Source organism: Paroedura picta, chromosome 8 (genome assembly GCF_049243985.1).
Source record: "Paroedura picta isolate Pp20150507F chromosome 8, Ppicta_v3.0, whole genome shotgun sequence".
In the NCBI taxonomy this organism is placed as follows: Eukaryota; Metazoa; Chordata; class Lepidosauria; order Squamata; family Gekkonidae; genus Paroedura; species Paroedura picta.
The window spans coordinates 41,403,284-41,427,697 of record NC_135376.1 but is presented as its reverse complement, the minus strand read 5'-3'; the positions used below and the strand labels follow the sequence as shown (position 1 = coordinate 41,427,697).

Here is a 24,414-nt window from a genome sequence, read left to right as displayed (position 1 = left end):
TGCATGTCAGCTGTAGATCTATTTGGGAAAATCCAGTATTAGCCATAAACTATGAAGGTAATACTTTCCCATGGCAGAGCCTGCTACCACCAATGTCCAGACAGGAATGGATCTACAAATATGTCATCCTTTATATCAGGGGTAGTCAAACTGCGGCCCTCCAGATGTCCAAGGACTACAATTCCCAGGAGCCCCCTGCCAGCGAATGCTGGCAGGGGGCTCCTGGGAATTGTAGTCCATGGACATCTGGAGGGCCGCAGTTTGACTACCCCTGCTTTATATAGTGGCTGGACTAGATACCAAAACCCGATCACAAATGTTCCAACATAGTGTGAACATAGTATTTTTGTGCTGATCTACTTGTAACACATGACAGGCGAGAAAGATGTTAATGGAGTTAAACCCTCCCCAAAAACTCTTAACTCAGTGCAAAACATGTTCTGCTCTGTGCACCTGAAACGTAAAAAGAATACAAGTGGACATGAACCAAAAATGTGAACTTAGAACAATATTAACAAAAGAAGTCAAATGGTGCTTTATGTTAAAAAGCAATTGAAACATCAAAATAAAGTGACTAATAAGTTTCAAGACAGGAGAATTAGAAAAAAGATCTAGGAACACTAAGGCTTTATTCATCTGACATTGTTGAATTGAGGAAAAATAAATGTATGAAATTTACAAAACCCAAGACGTTTCCACAGATTCCCATCAACAAAGTACATTCATGAAATGACAAGTTCGCAAGAGTATTAATGCCCTAATTATTTTGCAGTCTTTAGGAACTTTGAGGAAAGATGTTAAGAGGACATCTCGACATCCTTCCCAGTTGGGGGGGGGGGGGGGGTGCCAGGTTCATTAAAATACACATGAATTTGCAAATGTACTTCACTGAGGATGCTGGGATTGCACTGACATTTTCTTGCGCAATGAGTTAAAATGCAATATTCACAATGTCCCATTTTAAGTGAAAGCACTGCAGTTTTGATATCAAAGACGAGGGTGTAACGTAAAGGCGGGGGGAAACCTGACTCTCATTTGACACCCGTGTGTCCACCAAACCAACCAAACATGTGACCAAGCCCAGTTTCAACCAGAATAAAACAACCTTAGCTCTATCTCAAAACCTCTAGCAAGGTATGAGCCTGCATATTCTCTGTTCCACCCTTTTTCCAAGTAGCGCGTTGCCTCTAGCCGTTCCAGAAAAGTCGACACAACCTTGATGCTCCATGTGGTCCTCTTCCAAAAGTCAATGAAGAGACCTACTGCTTGATTTTCAAAACATTACCAAAATTTACTTTCCTCAATCGGCTCTTCTTGCTCTTGCCGGTGCAAATAAAGCCAGTCACACTCCTTTTAAGCCTCCAGTTCCCATTCCATCTGCAGAAATCAATTCAAACAAGCAAGAAACATCAAAAATCCCTTTCAGTTTATTCAGCAGTTTCACAAACATACTAGAAAAAAACTAGCATTTGATAGAAAAATTGCCTATGGAACAGTCTCACTTGGTTTCTCTCCATGGATCATAATTCTATGTGTGCTGACACTCCTGCAGGGGGAGAAAAAGGAGGAGTGAATAGAGGAAGTCAACAAGCAAGTCACAGCTACATAGTTTTGGCTCCAAACTATTGTTTGCATTCCAAATATATAGCATGGTTTGTGGTCCCTGCCTGACTCCTACCAAATCTCTATAATACCTATATTTTTCATATTAGAGCAAGGGGGAAATGCAGGAGGAAGTGTAGGGGGAAGTATTAGCCCCCACCCTTCGTGGTGTTCCCAAATCAAAACTGAAGCCCTGTAGCTTCTTCTTGTCTTAAGAGGAAAAACTGACATATCAAGAAGTCCAGTCTAATCATAGGGGTGGATCTCAATTTCTGTAGGCCACAAGTCCCCCAGAATCCTTTTGCTGGGGTCTCCTTTCCCCGAGAACAGGATTTCAGGCCACTGCAGGAGTAGGGGAAATCATGCTCTGAGGGTAGAAATTCCTGCACCCACAGAAATGTCTAGTCTGGACCCATGCCACAGTGTAGTCTGCTCTCAAAGGGCATCTTAGGAATCCTTTAGATCAGTAGTTCCCAACACCCGGTCCGGGGACCGGTCCCGGTCCGTGGATCAGTTGATACCGGTCCATGGCTCCTCCTCGTCCTCCTCCCCAGCTGCTGCCTCAGGGGCTGCCCTGCCACTCTGCTGCTGGCTCACCTTTGGTGCTCTCCAGCAGCCGCCATGGTTGAGGCTCTCCCTCGCCGTGGCACTGCATGGCACTGTGCAGCAGTTGCTGGCAGCGCCCCCCAGTGGGTGGCGGGAAAGCAAGTGGATCAGGGGTTCAGGCGGCAGCGACATCCCTTGGCAAAAGACTACACTTCCCCGGGCTTCAGTAAAATTGTCAAGCATTGACCGGTCCCCAATGATAAAAAGGTTGGGGACCACTGCTTTAGATATATAGCCACTTTTGGGTCGTTCTATGCTGTCAGCAAATCCACTTGGATTAGGTGTCTCACAGATGCTTCTTTAAGTTATGTGAAGTAAAAAAGGTACCTTCTTGACTTGACTGTTTTGTTTCATTTGTTTTAGAGGGTTCTCCTGTTGTTTTATCTTTCAGGAAACGTCTGTACAGGTGCTTGATTTCTTGATCATAGTCCTGCCACTCAGGGACGATCCGCACAGCTGCCTCCAGCTTGGGCTCTTTGGTCATTGGGTTATTGCACTGCAACATAACACAGAGGTCAATGCCAAGGAACGTGTGGTCTTTCATGCATAATGGAAGAAAACACATGTCCCAAATATTATCTGCCACGAATTTAGGCAAAGGGACTGAAGGACTCAAAAGCTTAATTATGCCTTTTTCTACAAAAGATAGTTAACATTTATTTTCAAGTGCATACAATTAACACTACATAAACATGAGCTGATATAAACAAAAAGTAAACAGATTTTTAAACAAATGTGGATTCTAGTTGCCTTATCAGATTCTAACCGAGGTGTGCATTCCACACTCTAATGTTACTTGTATCTGTAAAGAATTTTTTAGCTGAGGGGTATGTGACACAGTGTATGGTAATGACTGGGGAAGGCACTGGCAAACCACCCTGTATTGGCTGCCATGAAAACGCTAGAGGGCGTCACCCCAAGGGTCAGACATGACCCGGTGCTTGCACAGGGGATACCTTTGCCTTTTATGTGACATAGGGATTCAGGGGGAAGGGAAGGGAAGAGGAAGGTCTGAGACAGAGAACATTGCTTCCCCAGCGTCTTTGAAGCCACCTGACTGCCATTTGCCTCTAAACAGCAGCTCACTCACAATGGGTAGCTGCTACTTATGTTTGCTTCAGCAGCATGTATACTAAACGCTAGGCTGCTACCAGCCTATTCCTTTGAAATCTTATGCAGAATCTGACAGAAAATGTTCTTCCTCTCTCTGCCATACACCTGCATGAACACATCCCTCTGCACAAACAGCCTGGCTCAACCAAGAGCTGGCATGTACAGAACCCAGCTCTTTTGCTCATGAGCAATTTGGGGACAACACAAGTTTTCTTAGTTTAAAAAGTTAACTTTTCTCAGACAACAGAAGGAGGGAAGTTGCATACAACTACAGGTTTGGGAGTGTAATGGAGTGTAATGAAGGATTTCAGCCACGTGGAAGAATGCAAAACACAGATAAAACATAGTATGCTAACACAACTGGACTAAACCTGTTTCCTAAGCTTAATAGCTTACAGTTTTCTACAGAAGCTGAGCCAAGCTGGCCTGACATGGGCCTATCCCACATGGTAATCTTCTTCCCTTGCTTGCTTCAGGGAAAAGTCACAGTAACTCCCACTCAGGGCTTTAGACATTTTATTACAAACCCCATTGCATTTTCTCCTGGATGACAGCCACCTTTATTTGAGGCCAGTTTGTGTGGCAAGACATGAGTCCAGTCTCTATACCAGCATGTGGCAACTAGCGTAACAACCAAGAATAGATGGCCAGTCCTGATGTCAGTGACTATGCCTTGCACGTGGGGCAGGTGGGGCGCTTGCCAAGAGCATACAAAAATGAAAGAACAGCCATCCTGCTTTTATAATTTATAGCACTTGACTCAGTTAAAAGTGTTCCCAAATTGTGGCACAATCCCCTTCTTACTCGGCACCTAGCAGGAGCCTTACCAGATCAATGGTTTTTGCTCTCTTCTTTGATGAATCATCACACCACGTTTCGCACCAAAGCCACTCTTGTGGAAGTGATTTAATGGGCACCTGATGGATCATGTTATTGGGCAAGTCCTAATGGAAGGAAAACAAAGCTGCAATTCTCGTAACATGATTAAATATATATATATATATTATGGAGGGCAACCTGCATAGTTACAATCGGCTGTACAACAAAAGTAGCAGAAATGTAAGTATTAAATAAACAGCAAGAAATTATACAATGGGAGTACAATTGCTTAATGTGATTTTCAATATATATATTATAAATAAAGGTGAAGTATGATGACATTTTAAAACAGGAAAGAATATTTATTATTATCCTTATTTTCCTTGTTTCAACCCCCGGCACAATCCACCACCATAAATTTTAATCATTTAACTTATAATTATAATCACATTATGATTTTTGCTTGTCTACATTTGAAAATCCATCAAAACACCACTGAGTATGCCTGTTTCCTGCTATAAAGTACTACACCTGTCTCTACAAACCCATGTCCTCTTTTCACACGCTATGAAACCAATGTTACTCTTAGAGCCTCATTTGTCCGCTTACCTGCAGCTATAGGATTTCTGCATCCTTTGTCATTCAGTCTCTTCCTGAGGCTATCCCCTCTCTCTCCACCATCCACATTTTCTCACCATCTGCCTCCACACTGCCTATGTTTTGTGCTCCACATAGCAACTCCACAACAGCTAGAGTCCGGAATAGGGTTGTGCAATTCGGCCACCAAAGCGGCCATTCCCTCCGGGCGCAGCCAGCGCCGCACCGCGCCGCGGAGGGGGGAGGGCAATGCCGGCATCGCCCTTCCCCCCCCGCAGCGCGGTGTTGGCTGCGCCCGGAGGGAACAGCTACTTTGGCAGCCGAATCGCACAACCCTAGTCCAGAATGCCTTCAAATTAGACTCCTTACAATTAGCTACAGCTGTCCTAAAAACACAAAATTCCATAGTATGTGAGCATTATAAAGTTTTATGGGCATAGCTATCAGATTCTTAAAATTTAAATTATGGCCTTGGATCCAAGGGTACTCACAGAGGGGCATTTCACAGCTTACATACAATTTTAAATAATTAAAACCTAGGAAGTTAGTACCTGATCAAGGTTAGACAGACTATTGGGATCTTGGCTAAGGCCTTGATATTGTCCTCGGAGTCGGTCACCAGCAGCGATCTTTCTGAACTTCTTCAGATCTACCACGTAGAGAGCACTATGAACAGATAAAGCAACTCTTCAGGTCAGTGAACTTGTATTTTATTTATTTTATTTATTTATTTATTTATAATTGTATTTATATACCGCCACTCATGGTGGTTTACATACAAGATAAAAACCCAATACATATAAAACCAAGTAAAACATTCTAATAACAAAATTCTAATCCAAATATCAAAAAGATCATTTTAGTTTCCAAGATGGTGGTGCTAATGACATCCACCGAGCCTAGATCTTATAAGAGTGCTGCATAACAGCGCTGCCGACATCAAACCCATAAAATGACAGAGGAATATCAAAACATTGTCAAAAACAGGGGGGAACAGCAATTAGTGGGGAGGAGCATGTTACTTTAATAGACCAAATGCAATAGATTTCAATCAAACCCTCATAATAATTAAATCAAAAGTGGTTAACTAAAAGAATATTCATAAGAACAGAAAATGCCACACTTTTCCCTCCTTATATTTGTTCCCTACTACTGACAAAAAGCAAACCTGGGTGCTTTCACAAGTTTTTATAGACAATTTTTTTTTATTTATAAGCAACTCTTACCTAAAACACTCAGTGAAGACACTATCTGTGTAATCCTAAACAGTTATACCCTTCAAAGCACAGGGACATTAACATATTTCAAAGGATGACACTGTGTAGGACTGCCAATGACACAACAGGTTGTGACAGTTTCAAAGCCTGTAATTCATACTTGAACCCCAACAACATGATTTCATCCGATCCACTGATGGCAGCCGGTATGATCCCCAAGCTTTTTGAGCCTGTAGGCATCTTTTGAACCCTGACACAGGGTGAACTCTGACACAGGCCCACAAAATGACCAAGTGGGAGACAGAGTGAACCACACAAGTGCAGGGGATAAGAGGAGTAAATTTTTAAAATATTCTGGGAAGGAAGATTCGGAGAGAGAGTAAACTAAGTACAGTAAGTAAATAAATAAATAATTAAAAAACCCAATGCTGTAGTGGCAACTGCTACTGAAATTTTAATCTGTACATCCCATCAGATCTCAAATGGGCAATCAAAAGCCCACCTGGATTCACCTACTTTCTAAAAAAGAAACTTGAAGGGTGCCAATAAAGGTTTTTGGCAGGCATCATAGAGCCTTTGGCCACCATGTTGAGGAACCCTGATGCAAAGGTTGAAGTGCTGGACTCTGAATACCTAACTTAGTCGTGAAGCTCACTGGAGTGACCTGGACAAGTCACTCTCCCTTGGCCTAATCTACCACTAAGGATTATTGCAAGGATAAATAATAGAAGGGAGACAATAGATGCCACTCTGTGCTCTCTGGAGGAACAGAAGGATGAAAGTATAACAGATGCCTCACTCGATGAAGCACAGTTTTCATTATGCTTTTAAAAGTAAACAAAAACAGTAATGAGTCAGAAACAGACATCAGTCACCTGATGTGGTATTTTCTTCCAGCCAAGTGACTTGCCCAGTATCCCGACTGCCAGAATCTGTAGCCATCCATCTCTCGCCGGCTGTCACAGAATGGTGTATAACCATATGGGGCACCATCCAAGTTGAAATCTCTCAGCTCCTTGAGGTCTGCCCGAACAATCTGTGAAAAAGTAGTTCACAGGTTACATTGAGTTCCAGTGTTCTGATAGGAAGCCTAAAACAGAGACCTCTGAGATGTTACTAGCTAAAGGTCCATCAAGATTGGGGGAGGGGCAGGAATACAGATGAAGAGTTCACCTCTCCATTTGCACCCTTCTTAGGCCATTGCTATTAAACAGGCCAAAGCTAGACTTGGTTTTTTCTAAACCAGGACTTTTTCATTTTATGGTAAAGAATCCTTCCACGTGCCTCCCATCATGAAACTCTGCTGCCTCTTTAATCTCTCCTGCCTTCAGAAAGAGCTTCTTTGAACGATGTGTGAACAGAAGATAGTTTTCAAAATATGTAGATTAATAAAGAAAGAAATACGTATCTACTGCCTGCATCCCACATCAAAAAAGTGCAGGAAACCAGACTATAAATGAAGCTAATCATAAAAACAGTCCTAAATCCACAGTGTGGTGTCCATAATCTTTTAAACTGATTTAATCTAACCTCATTTTGATCAATTTATATTCAGTTCTCTGAGCAAAAGGGGAGGCTGCTTGCTTACAAACATAGAAAGAAACCATTTCCCAGAAATGTTATGCATCCTCATCTTTGTCTTTCTCCATAAGGTGCATGCAAGTAAGAAAGAAGTGAAGCCTAAGGGTGCCATGAATGATATAATGTCAGTTCTTGACTGGGGGTGCAAACAGGCAGACAGGTAAAAAAGAAATACTGTATATACTCACATATAAGCTGACCTGCATATAAGCCATCTAATTTCACCACAAAATGCTGGAAAACCTTATTAACTCACATATAAGCCTAGGCTGGTATTTGGATAGTGGCTTTTCCCCCTTCCCTTCCCTTCCCTTCCCTTCCCTTCCCTTCCCTTCCCTTCCCTTCCCTTCCCTTCCCTTCCCTTCCCTTCCCTTCCCTTCCCTTCCCTTCCCTTCCCTTCCCTTCCCTTCCCTTCCCTTCCCTTCCCTTCCCTTCCCTTCCCTTCCCTTCCCTTCCCTTCCCTTCCCTTCCCTTCCCTTCCCTTCCCTTCCCTGCTGGATCTTTTTTTCCCTTTTTTTCCCATCCTCCTCCTCCCTCTTTCCCTCTGACCCCTCTTGCCTTTTTATATCCAATCCTCCTTCTTATCCCATTCCCTTCTTCTTAGCCAGGTGTTCTGTTCCCTCCACTTTCCATTTCTTCCTCTAGGGGCGTTTCTTCCTTCTGCTCTCTGCTCTCCCTCTGAGACAGAGGCTTCAGAGCTTCCTGCAGCAGCAACACATGCTAGCCTCGTTAAGGCAGTGAGGGGGGGGAGGCAGAGACTGCTCTTCCCTCCCCTCCCACTGTCACTCCAGGACTTGCTGGATTTCTTCCTGCCTCTGCTTCTTCAGTTAAGTATACTTGTCTCCCACCCCCAACAGCATGTCTAGTCTGGCAGCTTTTTTAAAAAACCCACATAAAAGACTAGGGAGACTTTTTCAGCTTTAAAAAATGGCTGAAAAACTCAGCTTACATATGTGAGTATATACGGTACAGTATTTGTTTACTGACTACTGACTAGGGATGAGCAAAAACAAAATTATATTTTTTGTGTTTGGGAATTCTGAACCCCAAAAATATCAGTATTTCCCAATATACCTGAATCCCAATACCAGCATGGTATTCAAATGTGGTAAATATTCAGGAATTGTGAATTTTATTTGCTCCACTATACTCTATGGAGGCCATTATAGTCAATGGTCCCCATAGGATATAATGGAAAATCGATCCAGAGATATTTGGGGACCTGGTAGGGCACCAAATTTGCAGCATAGCTCAAAATAGTTCAAAAATATTGGACCCGGGGGACCAATTCAATGGGCCCCCAAAGATGGCGCCCCATTTTCCATTGCTTTCAATTTAAAGAAAAAAACAACATTTAAAGGAAATGCAGTCAATTTAAATGCCTTTTGCAATGCCATTAGTCAACATCAAAAATACTTAAAGGGCTTTAAGCACCTTCTGCAAAAAGCAAGTTCACTCAGACGGTATTTAAAGGGATTGCAGTCCATTTAAGTGCCCCTTAAATTTGACTATCTGGCTGCCCTGAAATATCCCAAATATTTTCACGATTTTTCAGGCTCAGCCATTTTGGCTAGCAGAAATGTAGCCCCAATCTATATCTGCCTGAAAGAATAGCCAGAACATACCAATAAGGTATTTTATGGTCATTTTTTCAGCTTGGATATACCAAATGCACACCCCTACTACTGAAGTCAAAAAAGGCACTCAAGTCAGGCAATCAAGGTGTTTTGTAGCACACTGGAGTTCTCAAGAGGAAGGAAAATTTTGAGTATTTTGTCCCATATCATAAGCTGAGGATTCCACACCCCTTCCCCAAGGTTTTCTTCCTCCAAAGCCTTCTGAGAGTACTTTTATTTTACATGCCAGGTTAGCAATACAATATTCAGCATCATTTATATATTACTGGTGTTTGCTAGTATTGAGATTTCAAACCCATTTACCTGGTCAGCATCTACAAACAGGAATTTATCAACTGCAAGGGGGAAAAGCACATCCAGAAAGAGGATTTTGTATCCCCAGATGATACGCTGTTTCTCTGTTTGCTGGTGGAGCCATCGTGGCCATTTGTATTGGACTAGTTCATACTGGAAACTGTACTTCTCAGCCATATATGGGATGAATTCCTGGAAAGATACAATGGTTACAGATCTTAGCAGTTCCTAATACTTCAAAGACAAGTTCAGAGAAAATGTTACTTTATCAGTAAGAATAAAACATCCTTTCAAAAGCCAGATTGTTAAATTTCCCCAATGATGGAAGTTGAAACTTAAAAGGGATTCTAAGTTTGATTGGTCTTATTCCCAACCACTGTTTCTAATAGTCACTAATGTCTGGCTTTCTCATTTTCTGCTCCAGAGGCAAAGTATAAGTGTCTATTTTAGACCAATTGCCTGGCAACATAGCTTTACAATGAAGGAACAGTAGGAAGGTGTGTATTTCTAGCAACACTTCTGCAACCCACACCTTTGGATGCTGCAACTCAGTATAAGAGGAAGCCTGCTGCTCTATCAAAAGAGGCATATTCCTAGTTTCCATCTGCAGCTGGTCCATTTTTTATTTTCCTGGCTGATCGCTAAAATTGAGTTTACGGTCACCAATAACATTTGAGTATCCTAATATCCAATTACCATGTCATAATTTGTGCTTCAGAGCCCATGTTTCCAAAATCTTAATCAATGTTTTGAAATATGCCTGGGAATCCTCTAATTTATTGTTGGAATAAAAAAGATTTATTAAAGCAAAGTGCCATTTAACAACAATTGATACGATAAAGATCCTGGAATTACAATGTACCCTGCTATGAAACACAGTCCGCTATCTGCTAAATCCCTAATTTAATTTCTTTTCTAATATTATAGCAGAAGAGGTAGCTCTTGGCTCTCATTAACATGAGAGTACTAATGCAGGAGCAAGTTTTTGATTTGTTTTTTTCTCACTGAACTGTTGTGGACAGATTGTTACTTACTTCCCTAAGGTTCCATTTCAGCTAGAATTATCCCCTTTCTCTGTCTTAATGTACAAAACACCAATTTAGAATTATCATCATCTAAACCAGACTGGATAATGGTTCACCTTGAAAATTTATAATGTCCCCAAAAGTTCAAGGTTTTTTTGCTAAGAAGTAATCAGTTCAATTAGCAAAGCTTGCATGAAATCGTACGTATCCAAGCTCCAGATAGTTCCATATATCTGAATTTGCAGTAAAAATGTGTCTGGGACTGGATGGTATAAGGAGGAATCCAGAGAACATCTTTGCCTAGAGGCTTGCCTTGGTGACCTTTAACTTCCTTAACCAAGAACCCTAAACTACTAGCATCAGACATTCATAATATATGCAAGCATCCACAATTATGTAGTGTCAGTTCATTTTTTTGGAGAAATCCACTAGGGTAGATGAGATTGTATTTGTCCTCTCAGGCACCCTCTTCGTGTTCCCGAAACCTTCCGGGTAAGGACACCAAGGATAAGGCTTTTTCAATAGTACCTTCTCACTCATCTTCAGCTATGAAATGCCCTTCGCCACTCTCTGCCTGTGCCCCCATCTCTTGACATCTGCCAGTACCAGCCCTTTTTATCTCCAGGTAACTGTTAACTGACTGCATGACTGATGATTTTTCGGTCTTATTTAATGGTTTAATATTGATAACAGTTCTGAGGTGCCGCTGCTTTCCAATTAATTTTGAGTTTTCTGTTTTAATTTTTATGGCTTTGCTCGTTATGATTGTGGAATTGTTTTACTTGTTGTTAAGAACAGTTTTATTATCGTGTGAAATGCCTTGCACATATTTCCATAGAGAGATGGCAAAAAGAAATAAAGACAAAGAAATAAAGACAAAGAAAACAAAAAAAATGAAGACACAGTATATGTTTATCAAGGCCTTCAATCAGATAGGCCTTCAATCAGATAAGCATCCTATCTATTGTGGGAAATTCCTTACCAACCGAATTTTTAACATTTACGTGGCAGTTACCGTATATACTCGCATATAAGCCGAGGCACCTAATTACATGCTGGCATGGGAATTGTAGTCCATGGACATCTGGAGGACCGCAGTTTGACTACCCCTGGTCTAGATCCAACCCACTGATATACAGATAATACATTTTTAGGACGAAAGAATATTTTACAAATGCTTTGATTTATCTTTGAAGCAGCTAACACACTTTTGTTTGAACAGACCTTAAACGTAGGTGACAAGTAGTTCTTCAAGAACCAGAACTTCACTGGAGTCTTTGTGTGTTTCAGCACAGATAACATCATTATGCTGTTGAAAAAGAAGCAGTTTTTAAGCATTTATAATAACCAGAGCAAACCAGCAGTTCAGATACTACAAAGTGATTGTGTTACAACTCAGGTGTTCTCCCAGGTATGTCAGTAGAAGTACACTGCTGTTGACAGAGCAGGAGGACAATTTATGTCAGTTCCCTCCATATACGTACAGACCCTGATCTTAATCTCCCCCGCATGCGGTTAGGAAAGGCCCTGTTTCTCCAAGAACAGAATTTGGGGAAATCTCAATGAGCTACATCACTAGGGCATGTAGGAAAGTCCAGTCCTATGAGATTCTCTGCTTAATGAACTCTGGATTCAAACCTAAATGTTTTCCTTTGCATATAAATAATTGGCTATTTGTATATGAATATGACAGGTTAGTGTTAATGCAGCAGCCACTGTACATTTGTATCATGTTTACTTTGTGTTAAGAAATGTAATTAATGGAGAGACAATATACCAAGTCTTCAAACTGCCTCTTACAAGCGGCAGTATATTTTAAAAGTGAAACACCATACTATTGATCCTCAACTCACCGGAGAAATCTCTCATATAGATGTCCTGATGCCACAGAAAATATATTGATCACATCATCTTTATCCTGTTTCAGCTCTTCTTTCTTCTGTCCACCAGTAAATCCCCTATAGAGACACAAAATAATGTTTACACTGAACCTGCAATGACACCAAGGACAGATGGGTTTCTCCTTTTGCTCTGCGGTTAAAGAGCGCTTGTTACTAAGATGGAGAGAAATCGCAGTTAGCAGATGTGCCCACTCTGGGAAATTATGACAGAATGAAGTGAACTGAAAACTTCCATTTTCATTCTCCAATTGCAGGGGTGGGATGAGGGTGTCAGGAGGGAGCACATGAGCATGACAACTGACTAGGTTTGTACCCATCACATATAAAGTGAGGCTTGCTCACAAAATCTAAACTAAGCCTAGCTCTCAAGTGAAACTGATATTATTTGGGATTCCATAGGGAACTATTTGCTTGGATTTCAAGAAAAAGTAATTGCTTAGATTTATCATCAGCTTAAGTACATAATGCCCTGTATGATACTAGAAGATTTTGGTTGTGACATGACAAATATAAGGAAGCCAAGTGACCAAAATTCAAAGACAGAACATTCAACCTTTCCCAAACATAAAAAGTGCATGATTCAAAATAACAAAGGTATCTGATGAGTTTTCATTACTCTTGCCTGTGGACGCTGTTAGTCACTTGCAGACATTCTCCTGAGCCTCAGCAGCAGCACTTAGTTTTGTGAGAGGTACAGATGGAAGGCAGGGAAAATCTGCTACTCTGAACTCTTTCCATCCACAGTCAAGTTCAAGCAATATGAAAGAAGCAGAAAATAGGCAACCATGTTTACCATTTAAGAGATCCCCAAAATCCAGACTCATTCTCACTAGTTCCATCACTTAGCAAATCTTCATTTATCATATCTAGTTTCTTCTGAACCTACAAAGAGATAATGTGCTTTGATATTTTTTCAAGTAGAATTGTTAAATGGTTGTCTTGCACTTCATCAAGTTTCCTGCTGTATAAGGACTAAAAACCTTAATAATAACAGACAGAAAGGAAATAGAAGCAGTTAAACAGGCTAATATACTGCAAGTTCTACCATGTGGGGTAGACTGCTACAGACTAACCATGTGCATGCATACTGCCATACCATCACAGTTATAGTTTACCCCCCTAATTAGACAGATCATAAAACTGTATCTTTATACATCTTTGCCACAAAGAAGCAACACTTTTCTGCCATCTGTACCATATAGGTCAGCAGAGCTGCTCTGGTTGGTCAGGAGCAGTTGGAATCTAGCCTACAGGAGGGGGCGGCCTCAGGTGACTTTTGCTCAGCATTGTTGCAGATAATAGATAAATAAATATTTTATATCCCACCCTTCCTGAATGCTCAGGGTGGGTAACAACATGAATCAACAATCAGTAAAAATATAAAATCATACATAAATTTATAAACATTAAAACATTCTCTTTCAGTAAAGGTAAAGGTAAAGGTATCCCCTGTGCAAGCACCGAGTCATGTCTGACCCTTGGGGTGACGCCCTCTAGCGTTTTCATGGCAGACTCAATACGGGGTGGTTTGCCAGTGCCTTCCCCAGTCATTACCGTTTACCCCCCAGCAAGCTGGGGACTCATTTTACCGACCTCGGAAGGATGGAAGGCTGAGTCAACCTTGAACCGGCTGCTGGGATTGAACTCCCAACCTTATGGGCAGAAAGCTTCAGACAGCATATCGCTGCCTTACCACTCTGCGCCACTCTTTCAGTAACCCCCACCTATTTTAGATTGGGGGTCAGATCTTTAGAGGGCAGATCTAAGTTTGCAGTAGTGAGGTTAGCACTTCACGATGGTCCATCAGGGCCTTGACCAGCTCCATCGTGCAGGCTCTGTGGAACTGATTAAAGTGCTACAATGCCTTGATCTCTCTTGGCAGAACATTCTAGTCTGTGGGTGCTCTTAGACCTGGTCCTACTGATGGATAAGCAGGTGGCAGCTGTGGACAAGAGTGCCTTTTAGCAGCTCCAACTGGCTGGCAGGTGCAGCCTTTCCTGCACAGAAAAAGATCTGGTCGCTACGGTACATGCCCTGGTTACGTTCAGATTAGATAACGGCAATGCATGTTTTACATGGGGATATTATTGGAGAGAATTTGGAAACTTCAGTTAGTACAGAAGACTATGGTCATGATATTGGCTGATGTGGGTCATGGGGGCCATATCAATCCAGTCTTGGCCCTCCACACTGTCTCCCAATTTGTTTCCAGGCACACTCCAAGGTGCTGTTCATGACCTTCAAATGCTTTGGGATCAACATATTTGAAGGGCTTTCTACTGTCTTGTGAACTATCCAACCACCGCGGTCAGCTTCAGAAGCCCTGCTTCAAATGCCCCCCCCCTTCTGAAGTTAGGTTGGTAACAGCTTGTGAGTGGGTCTTCTCAATTCCAGCACCAGAACCATAGAACTCCCTCCCTCAGGATTTTTCATCTGTTACCATGTTAGCATCTTCCACCAGCAGACTTTTTTTTTTGTGTTTCATTTGGCATTCCCTCAGCGATCTCTTCTTTCTGATCAATGTTTGGTTGTTTTTATGCCCTTCGGTCTTTTAGCTCAGTTTATACTTATTTTAATAACATGTGTGTGGTTTGTGGGACAGAGGTTAAATGGTTTTAAAATGTGATATTATTATGTATCTTTTCATCTTTTAACTGCATTGGTGCCATTTTGAGAGCAGAAAGGCAAGAAATACATTTTGTAAATAAATGAAAATATAATCTTTAATATGCCCACTAATATCTGATAACACAAAGTTAAAGATGTTCTGTGTGGTGTGTTAGTTTAGAACATGGTCTAATCTCTTTTTTACCATGGTCTAATCTATTTTTTGTTCCCCTTCTGTGTTGCTTTGTGAGTGGGAATTTCCCTTCCACCACCTCTTCTCCACAAGAACAATCTTCCTGCAACTACATGTGTCTAACAGAGTACATAATGTTCTAACTAGATTACTTTTAAATAAGTACTGTTCAATGTGATAAAAATCAGCTATTACTAAACCACAGAGAAAGCAGCATAAACTGTAGGGGGGAAAAGACAAGTGTAAATTTAAATGTTGCTATTATGTATCCAACTCTCTGTTCTGCCAATACAACTAATTATACTTCAATTTATATACTGCCACTCCCTTTTAAAAGGCTCGAGGCAGTTTACATAACAATGAAACTCATAAAACATGATAAAAATCCCAACATTAACCCCCTTGACAGCGAAAAAACTCCCTCCCCCCTGCCCCGCTCCACAGAATGTCTAAAACCAAACCTCCGGGGAAATCTTCCTAGGGGGGAGCCAGATGACCTAGGTGAGGGGCCCCAGATTTCCCTTATCCTGGCCTCAACCAAAAACCTGGCAGAAGAGCTCCGTCTTGCAGGCACTGCTCTACTGCTGCTCTATCTAATTCAGGGGTGGCCAAACTGTGGCTCTCCAGATGCTGGCAGGGGCTTATGGTAATTGTAGTCCATAGACATCTGGAGAGCCTCAGTTTGCCCATCTCAGGAGTAGGAAAGTGGAAAAGAAGAGCCATGTTCTAAATTAAAAATTTTCAACTCTCAGCATGCTGCTATAGATACTAAATTGAACCCTACTGTGTTCAGTGGGACATGCTCCCAGATATAATACCTATGAATGCTGCCTCTGCCTTTCACCTCTCACTGCCTCCATTCTAGTAGTCCTTGAAAGGATTACAAGGTAAGATAAAAATTTAGCATTGGCAGCAAAAAAATATCACTCTACTCTTTCTGGAGGCAAGAGAAGATAAACATTACTTAGCTTACACAGCTGTTGTTCCATTCCCTTACTGTCTATAACTGAAAAAGATTTAGGCTTTACATTGCCCATAGGGTCCTCTATAAAATAAGTATATAGGAGCATAAGAATTTTTAAGAGTCTCTTATCCCATTACAAAACAAATCTTTCAAATAAAAAGCTACTTTACGGGGTCATTTTGAACTCACCTTCACTTTGATAATTTTACTCTTGAAGCTGTTCATAACAACGACAACTTCACTGGCATCGGGAAGAGAATCTGTGCCGTCATGGCTAAAAATTAAATACAATAATTCAAGATTTAGAGCTAGAAGAAGAGCTGGGTTTTTATATGCTGCTTTTCTCTACCCAAAGGAGTCTTAGAGCAGCTTACAATCGCCTTCCCTTTCCTCTCCCCACAACAGACACCCTGTGAGGTAGGTGAGGCTGAGAGAGCCCTGATATCACTGCTCGGTCAGAACAGCTTTATCCAGGGGTAGTCAAACTGCGGCCCTCCAGATGTCCGTGGACTACAATTCCCAGGAGCCCCTGCCAGCAAATGCTGGCAGGGGCTCCTGGGAATTGTAGTCCATGGACATCTGGAGGGCCGCAGTTTGACTACCCCTGGCTTTATCAGTGCTGCGGCAAGCCCAAGGTCACCCAGCTGGCTGCATGTGGGGGAGCATGCTTTGGGCTGATCCTGCTTTGAGCATTGGCTTGGACTAGATGGCCTGTATGGCCCCTTCCAACTCTATGATTCTGTGAGCCAGGAATCAAACCCAGCACACCAGATTAGAAACCACCGCTCTTAATCATTTCACCAAGCTAACTCCCAGCTAGGAATGCCTAGCATTCTTGACTAGGATCCAAAAGTACAAATCCCCACATGGTCATAAAGCTTCCCTCACAGGGTTGCTGTGAGGATAGCGAGCCTGAGTGAACAATGATTGCTACCCTGAGCTCTTTGTACATGGAAATGGGAAGGAAAGATTTTGCTTCTGGTTGTGCCATTCCTTTCTTCACTGTGAGTCCCTCTCAAACATGCTTTTTCTATAATACAGTTGCAAATAGAAATCCACTGTGTTGGTTTAGAGAAGTTAAGTGAAGCCTTAGTTCTGGGCCACTGTATACCACTGGCTATAGTAAAATGGAGAGTATAACCAACACCATGTTGATGGGCCATATTATTCGGAACGGATCTTGACCAAACCAAAAGCATTAATTCCCAGTACTCCACCTGTAGATTCTATAGATTTCCTCAGATCTCCCCTTTCTCAGTCTCAGAATCCAGGCACCAGGATTGGCTTTTAACTGGAAGTAGCCCTATAAAAAAAAGGGGGGGGGGGAGAAGAAAGAGACAAGCCATTCTAATCCAGTGACAGGAAAGTTGTGTAATATCAAATGAATAAAATACAGTAAGCCAAAAGACTGCCAAAAGACTGCCAATAATGAGCATATCATAGTATTGACAAACTAACACAGCAAACACTCTCAAAAATATGATAGGCACCGAATTACAATTAATGAAGAATACCCCTTTCTTCTATGAAAGATTTAGAACTTAAAAATAAACACCAGATACTGGTCTTGTATCATCACGATAACTGCAAGAATGCAACAGCAAAGATCTTCAGAACCAATAACAGTTTTTAGAAAAATATAAACTGGCCTTTGTAAGATTCTAATAAGCCCTACAAATGCACAGAATAATGTGAGTGAATATTGCCATGAATAAGAAGGGAGTTGATCTGCAAATGCCTGCCACTGGTTATGATCTATGAAATCTTTTTGAAAACTCTGGACTAGTATACCTTATGAGGTGTATTCCAATACAAGGTTCACAGACATCAGATAGTGCTGCCAATTATGATAAAGAGCTTGTAAATGACCCACTGCTTGCCTTTATAGAGCTCCCGCTATAAAGACACATGTCTTCATTTTAAGAAATGCTGCACTTATTCTAGAAGGTGTACTGATTACTACTACCATATGGCTGTCCTTTTTTAAATAGAAGATTGTATATGGTTTTTTGTTATAAGCAGAGTTATTTTGGGGTGAAATTTATAGAATGTTATTGAGATTTGCATGAACAAATTCAGAAATAACCCTTAAAGGATCTTAGCCTCTGTTTGTACACAAGGAGAACAGCAGACATTCTGAAAAGCAATGTAATGGCATCACGTAAAATCAGTGCTTCCTTTTTATTCCATTTTTTATTCCATTTATTCCATTATTCTTAAGCAAATTAAAGGATTGATGTATCATGTATATAGATATGATATATCAGAAATTCCCATGATTCCAAGTGATATCTTGATACCCTCTTATAAAAAAGCTGGTGCTACTTCAAGGTCTAGGCAGGGAAGGTTCATGTTTTCTTAATGACTGCTTGTTTTAAAATCCCCTCAAAGTAGAAAACTAGTTCAACAAGGAATGGGCAAAGCTACAACCTACAGGTGCTGAGTTGGATCCTATGACTGTGCTGTGCTAACAGCAGTGCTTTCCTCCAACACGGGGCATCTTCCACTGAAAGCCCCTTGTGCCAGAAGTAAGCAAAATGTTCATAAGGAATTCCCAACTGGCAGTCTGATGTAGTACAGTATAATTTGACCATCTCAGGAATCTACCAAACTTCCTTTGGTTGCACCTGTAGACCATGCCAAAGTTTCAAGCCCGCTGAGTACTTGTAAGTTTGTTTCAAGTTTACTCCTGTTTGGTTTGCAAGATAATCACTTACTAAGTTGGCCATGACAATGGTGTCAACCACCACAGGGCTTGTTGATGTCCCCAGTGTAAACTGAAGGCCTCGGGGAGGCTGCCCTGTAGTGATGTCATAGCAGTGTCCTTCCAGAAGGAGGTGCTCTAATTCATACTCAGCTGCCACTACATTGTCTACCTGTGATAAGGAAGGAAGAATTACTATTTAAACATTTGGAAAAGGATGACAAGATAAATGTCTTAGTCGCTGGTAACTCTCTGTAATTGAAAACAGGATGACATGAAATTCTGTTATGCATCTTGCAATTCAAGAAAACCATATATTCTAAGCATGCTACATATAAGTATAATAAGACAGCTCCTGGCTTTGCAATTAACACCCTAACTCTGAGATCCATAATGCATCTTTCAAAATTTATAGTGAAATATATTCCTGGAAGATGCAGGTATGATCAGAAAAGACTTCTTATAAGCAGCCCTTCTGCTTCTAACTCAACTATTTCCTTCTCTGGATTAGTGATAAAATTATGTAATTTAAAACATTTAAATATTTGGAGTTATTGAAAAAAGCTACAACCTCACTTTGCAATATTAAAATGAGAACTTAAGATGATAAAATTCTTCCAATGACATCCATCTCGCTTGAGGATTTTCTCTACATAAGAAATGATAAAGGAATCCCCGACTCTCAAGTTCTTACTGAACCACCATTTGTATCAAGTATTTTATTTAATTTTGCTTAAACCTCAAACTATGAAGTATCTTTCATGCTCTCCCTCACACCTATTTTGGAATAAGAAATATAAGATATGCTCTATGAAAGAAACAAACTGATGGTCAACGGAATTCAAAGACATGTAGGTTAATCTTCCACTAGTTTAGACTTTAAGTGGAAGATTTCAGCTCAGCACTATCAGCTTCAATGGCATATGACTTTCAGTGCTATAAAAGCCATAGCAGTTTTCTCTGAAATGGAAATATCAATCTTTGGCATCGAGAGGTGTCTCCTCAAATAAAACAAAAACAATTAATCAGGATTTAAATCTATCATTAAACTTCTTCAAAGCATGCAAGCCCAATCAAAATATTTCTAATCCTGAATAGCAACTTCCTCTCCAAAAATTAATGCAAGGAACTGGGAACCTGCCTAGTGTCTTACCTCCTCTAAATAGATGTTGTCAAGATCATACGTTGTTCTTACAGACTCCACCATCCAGCTCTCTGGAGTATTCAGATTCAAAGTAAATAAAGGAGATTGAGGCATGTCCAAAAATGTGGCAACTGGGCCAGGAATGAAAAGTTTTTCTGGTGTGAAAGTGATCTCTGGCTCCAAAACGTAGCGATAAAAACTGAAGTTTAAAACAGCATCAGCATGTTTTAATATCAAAACACAGTAATTAAGTCCATGTACCTTAAATGTACAAGTTTTCAAGTTATACAAGGCTCTTAGGTATTAGATATAAAATAAAACACATTATGCATTAATATATCATGTACAGATCCTAGTTTGCTGTTCTTATTACAAGGTTGTGCAATTATTTTTAGTCGTCATTCAATGAAATTTCAATTAGGAATGATTTACCAGACTATTACATTGTGTAAGTAACTTTTTTTCTCCATCTCCAATACAACTGCACCAGGTTGAATATCTTGCAACTTTAAATATAAATTCATAAAGGCATGATGCTTTTAGCTATGGGGAAGAAAATAAGGCCACAGCAGTAGATAGGACCAAAAAAAGAACCCTTAACTACAATTTTAGCAGTGTGCAAGGACATTCAAAGAACAGTGCAAAATGGACGCTCTCTACTTTCTTCAAGCGATGTTGCTGCATCTCATGAAATGCCTCCCCTAAAGATCAGAGGGGTCATCAGAACTACATTTTAAAGCAGCTACAAGAACAGAAAAATTGGGCACATTAATGAACACAATTCCCCAGTCCATAAACCAGGTGTACCTGACAAAGCCTAAATCTCAGGCAAATTAACTGTTGCAAGTTCTGCAGGCCTGTCTCCAAATTGTCTGAAAACTTACACAAATGTAGTGATAAAAGAAATTCTTCGATTGTGCAAATCTTGTTGGAATACAAATATCATCACCTTTCACACGTGGAAGAAATATGCCAATCGAAGAGAAGATAGCTTTCTTGGACTATTAGACCTGCCCATGAAATTTTTTTTGAATAGACAAAGAAACTGCTCTTTTCTGGCAGAAAAGCACTGCAGGACACATTCATTTAACATTGTTTTCTGTCCTATTCTGTAAAGTGCATCACTTCTCACCTTTTCAAAGGCATGTCAGAGAGTCTGGACTGGCAATTCATAAAAACTACGAGGTTCATGTTTATTACTTTGCTCAACACCTTTAAAAAAGGAACAAGATACAGAAAATTAATATTTACAGCGGAGAGGGCAGGGTTTTTTATAATCTTGTTCTTCTTTCTTATGCCTCAAATTATAACTTTCTAAATTATATTTCTATATTAACTCACTAAAGCTGCAATGCTCATATCACATGTCCCACTGAGGCTATCACAATATAATCTGGAGAGAATAAAAAGATTAGATTTTAAAAACAGAGTCAAAATTAATTGTCCAAATAAACTAATGCAAAAATGACATTAAAATGCCCCCAGAAAATACAAGCCTTTAGCCAATCATGCAGTTCAAACTATTAAGCATTAATCTTAAGGGATGGCATTCCTTCCTCTCACTGCAGACCCCCCCCCCCCCCCACTTTGCCTTCTATGGTGTTCCTGAGGGCACCAGAAACAACATTTCTTAAAGTTCAGGGGACTGCAGAAAAAAAGAGGGACTTGCCAAAAACTGTCAATACCCTCTCAAATGTTAACATCTGCAAGTCTCTGGAACTGTGTGATTGGATAAAGGCAATCAACATGGATCCAGAGAAATGGACTACCTATTTCCACAGTAACCTGCCTTGTCAAGGACTCCAGGACTGACTTTGTAAGTTCCCAGAGCAGGTGTGCAGAAGAAAACAGTCATTTAATAGGCCTCCCATCCAAATAGTACCCAGGCTTGGCCCTGCTTAGCATCTGAGACCTGATAAAAACAGGCTTTCCTGGGATACTCAGGGCTTGAACAATAGGGTACTATTACGGGTACAGAAGGCAGCGTAACTCATACAGGGAGGCAAGGATCCCACCATTTATATGGAATTCCTCTTGAGCAGTAGCTTCCCCTGCCATGCAACAAGCTAAACCCCCAAAGTTACTCCAATTCCCAGAAGCTGCCAGGAAGGGGGAGGTGTGAAGGGGGAGGTGGTGAAAGATCCATCACTCAACTACAGCCCTACTTGCCGTTCCCTGGCTCCACCCCATTATCTTTTGCATGCCAGTTTTATATGCCGTGAGAGTCAGTCTGCAACACTGTAGGCCTCACATAAAGTATGTAAATAATCACCATCCTGCCCATGATAAAGAGCATGAAGGAAGAATAAAACCTGTTACTACAAAAATATCAGGCTGCTTCTTCCTCCACTGCTGATTACTACAAGCCAACAGCATATACATACCATAAGTAATGGAGCCAATCTTTGTGCTTCTCTTGTAGAAGGGTCAACCACAGCCACAACATCAAAATATGTCTCCCCCTCCTTTGGTCTCAACTTTATTGCACTACAAGGGGGGGGAGCAGATTTTATAATTATATATATATATATGCATGTTAAAACATTTTCCCTTCACCCCATGTTGGAAACATGAGTAAAGACATTTGTCAAGAAATGCTTGACATGTTGTAAAATTATGTTTATCAATTACTTTAAATAAAGACTGAATTGTCATGGCATGGGGAGATACAACCCCTTAATAACGTCCCACTTCCCAGTAATTTGTTAGCATTTTAAATAAGCCATCACATCTTAGTCAATATCTTTATTATTATTATTACATTAATAATTAATTCATTTTTGTGCCACACTTCTGGCAAGCTGGCTCAGGGCAGTGAACAGCAGAATTCATTACAGAAATACAGTTTTTAAAAATGATAACATTATAGCATTAATAGCGATATTAAACTAGTTAAAAACCACATTCCATAAACTAGCAGCAATATCAATTAATATATTCCTAGCATAACCTTTGCTCAGTGATGTTTACATGGGAGTGGGGGGGGGAACTGATATTATCTGTATCAATTGACAAAGAGAAGTTATATGTTCCGCATATGTACAATTTATAATTTGTTCCACTAGTTTTTTACCTATGTTTGTCTTCAAAAAAAAGGTTTTCCATCCTCGTCTCTCCTTTTGGCTGAGCAGAAAGAAGAGCATCCACCTTCATCACAAGATCACTTGCACTAAAATAAAAGAGAAGTTCCATCTGCCCAAACAGTTCCTTTCCCAAATCACTATTCCTCACCATATAATATCTTCACAGGAAGCTACCTAATATGCACTCAGAACACGGGGTCAACTAACTCAGTACAGCCTTATCCCAATGGTCTCAGGCAGAGAAAAGCACAAGATCCTCTAACTGGAAGTGCTAGGGACTGAATAGGCAAAGTATGCACTCTGCCACTAAGGCAAAGATATATCTTGACAATCAAATTAAAAATCATTGTGAAAAGCAATCCACGTGGATCCTAAACATCTACATCCATACTCATAAAATGAAAGAATTGGCAAATCACACCATAAATCAAAAAGACAACAATAAAACATATACCAGGTAATATCAAGAGCCAGTCAAAAGGAACAAGAGGACATATTGTCAGGAGTATTCTCACTGAGTATTACATTTCTACAAAATACTGGACAGGGCAATGCATAACAATGCCCAGTAGCTCCTGAGTCACACAGGCAAAGCTGTGCTCTATAAAATATGCTATATTTACCACTGATTGCCCAGTTTGCAAACAAAATAAAAACTAATCTACCCAAATCTATTCTGTTCCTCTTGACCAACACCAGCAGAAGCCAAATAAACAGATGCCACAACCTGTAGCTTCTTATTTTTTTACTTACAGATCTTCTTCCACTCCTAGCTCCTGAACATGGGTTTTTATTTTCTGCCCAGAAGTCTTTAGCATAATATTCTCTAGTAAGTGGAAGTCATCTTGATTAAACAGCTCACCATCTTCCAATGGACCAATAATCTAAGACGAAAATGAAATAATGGAGACGAGGTCATGAAACTAAATCAACCACACTAAAAACCATCTAGCATTTATTAAGTCCTGTGACATACCCAAGACACCACAACTCATTATTGTTAAGAGTTCAAACAAATCAAGTGCCTTCAGCTGGATTCTAGAAACACTAAAGAGTCATGTGCTGTCGCAGGGACACTTTGCCATTCTGCATACACAGGAATTAAACTGGTTTCACTTTTGTCTTGCAAAACAGATCTTATTCAGTATTCACCACTATAAATGCTATTCATTAAATTCTCAACCTTCAGGAACACAACCAGGCATCTTGGGGGGGGGGGCAGGGATTGAGGGCTTGCGATTTTATATTGATTTTAATGAAAACTATTTTAACTATTATTGTAAGCTGCCTTGAACCATGAGTAAAGGTGGAATATAAATGTTTAAAT

General features: G+C 40.5%; 1 protein-coding gene across 3 annotated transcripts in view; it reads right to left on the bottom strand.

Moving 5' to 3' along the window:
- Window positions 1-598: 598 nt before the first annotated feature.
- The window catches only part of UGGT1 (UDP-glucose glycoprotein glucosyltransferase 1), a 53,543-nt gene continuing 29,727 nt past the window's right edge, over window positions 599-24,414 (bottom strand). For 2 of the 3 annotated variants that reach the window (XM_077349347.1, XM_077349349.1), the window contains 17 exons: window positions 23,841-23,971; window positions 23,078-23,173; window positions 22,389-22,491; window positions 21,137-21,216; window positions 20,014-20,203; window positions 18,874-19,032; window positions 17,374-17,459; window positions 16,346-16,430; window positions 13,186-13,274; window positions 12,345-12,449; window positions 11,716-11,800; window positions 9,476-9,658; window positions 6,830-6,990; window positions 5,289-5,403; window positions 4,149-4,265; window positions 2,536-2,704; window positions 599-1,546 (listed from right to left, as the gene is read on the bottom strand). In XM_077349347.1, the coding sequence (XP_077205462.1) occupies window positions 1,521-1,546; window positions 2,536-2,704; window positions 4,149-4,265; window positions 5,289-5,403; window positions 6,830-6,990; window positions 9,476-9,658; window positions 11,716-11,800; window positions 12,345-12,449; window positions 13,186-13,274; window positions 16,346-16,430; window positions 17,374-17,459; window positions 18,874-19,032; window positions 20,014-20,203; window positions 21,137-21,216; window positions 22,389-22,491; window positions 23,078-23,173; window positions 23,841-23,971 (1,980 nt within the window). In that variant the 3' untranslated portion in view covers window positions 599-1,520. The remainder of the gene's footprint in view (window positions 1,547-2,535; window positions 2,705-4,148; window positions 4,266-5,288; window positions 5,404-6,829; window positions 6,991-9,475; window positions 9,659-11,715; window positions 11,801-12,344; window positions 12,450-13,185; window positions 13,275-16,345; window positions 16,431-17,373; window positions 17,460-18,873; window positions 19,033-20,013; window positions 20,204-21,136; window positions 21,217-22,388; window positions 22,492-23,077; window positions 23,174-23,840; window positions 23,972-24,414) is intronic. The other variant, XM_077349348.1, reaches the window with a different exon arrangement.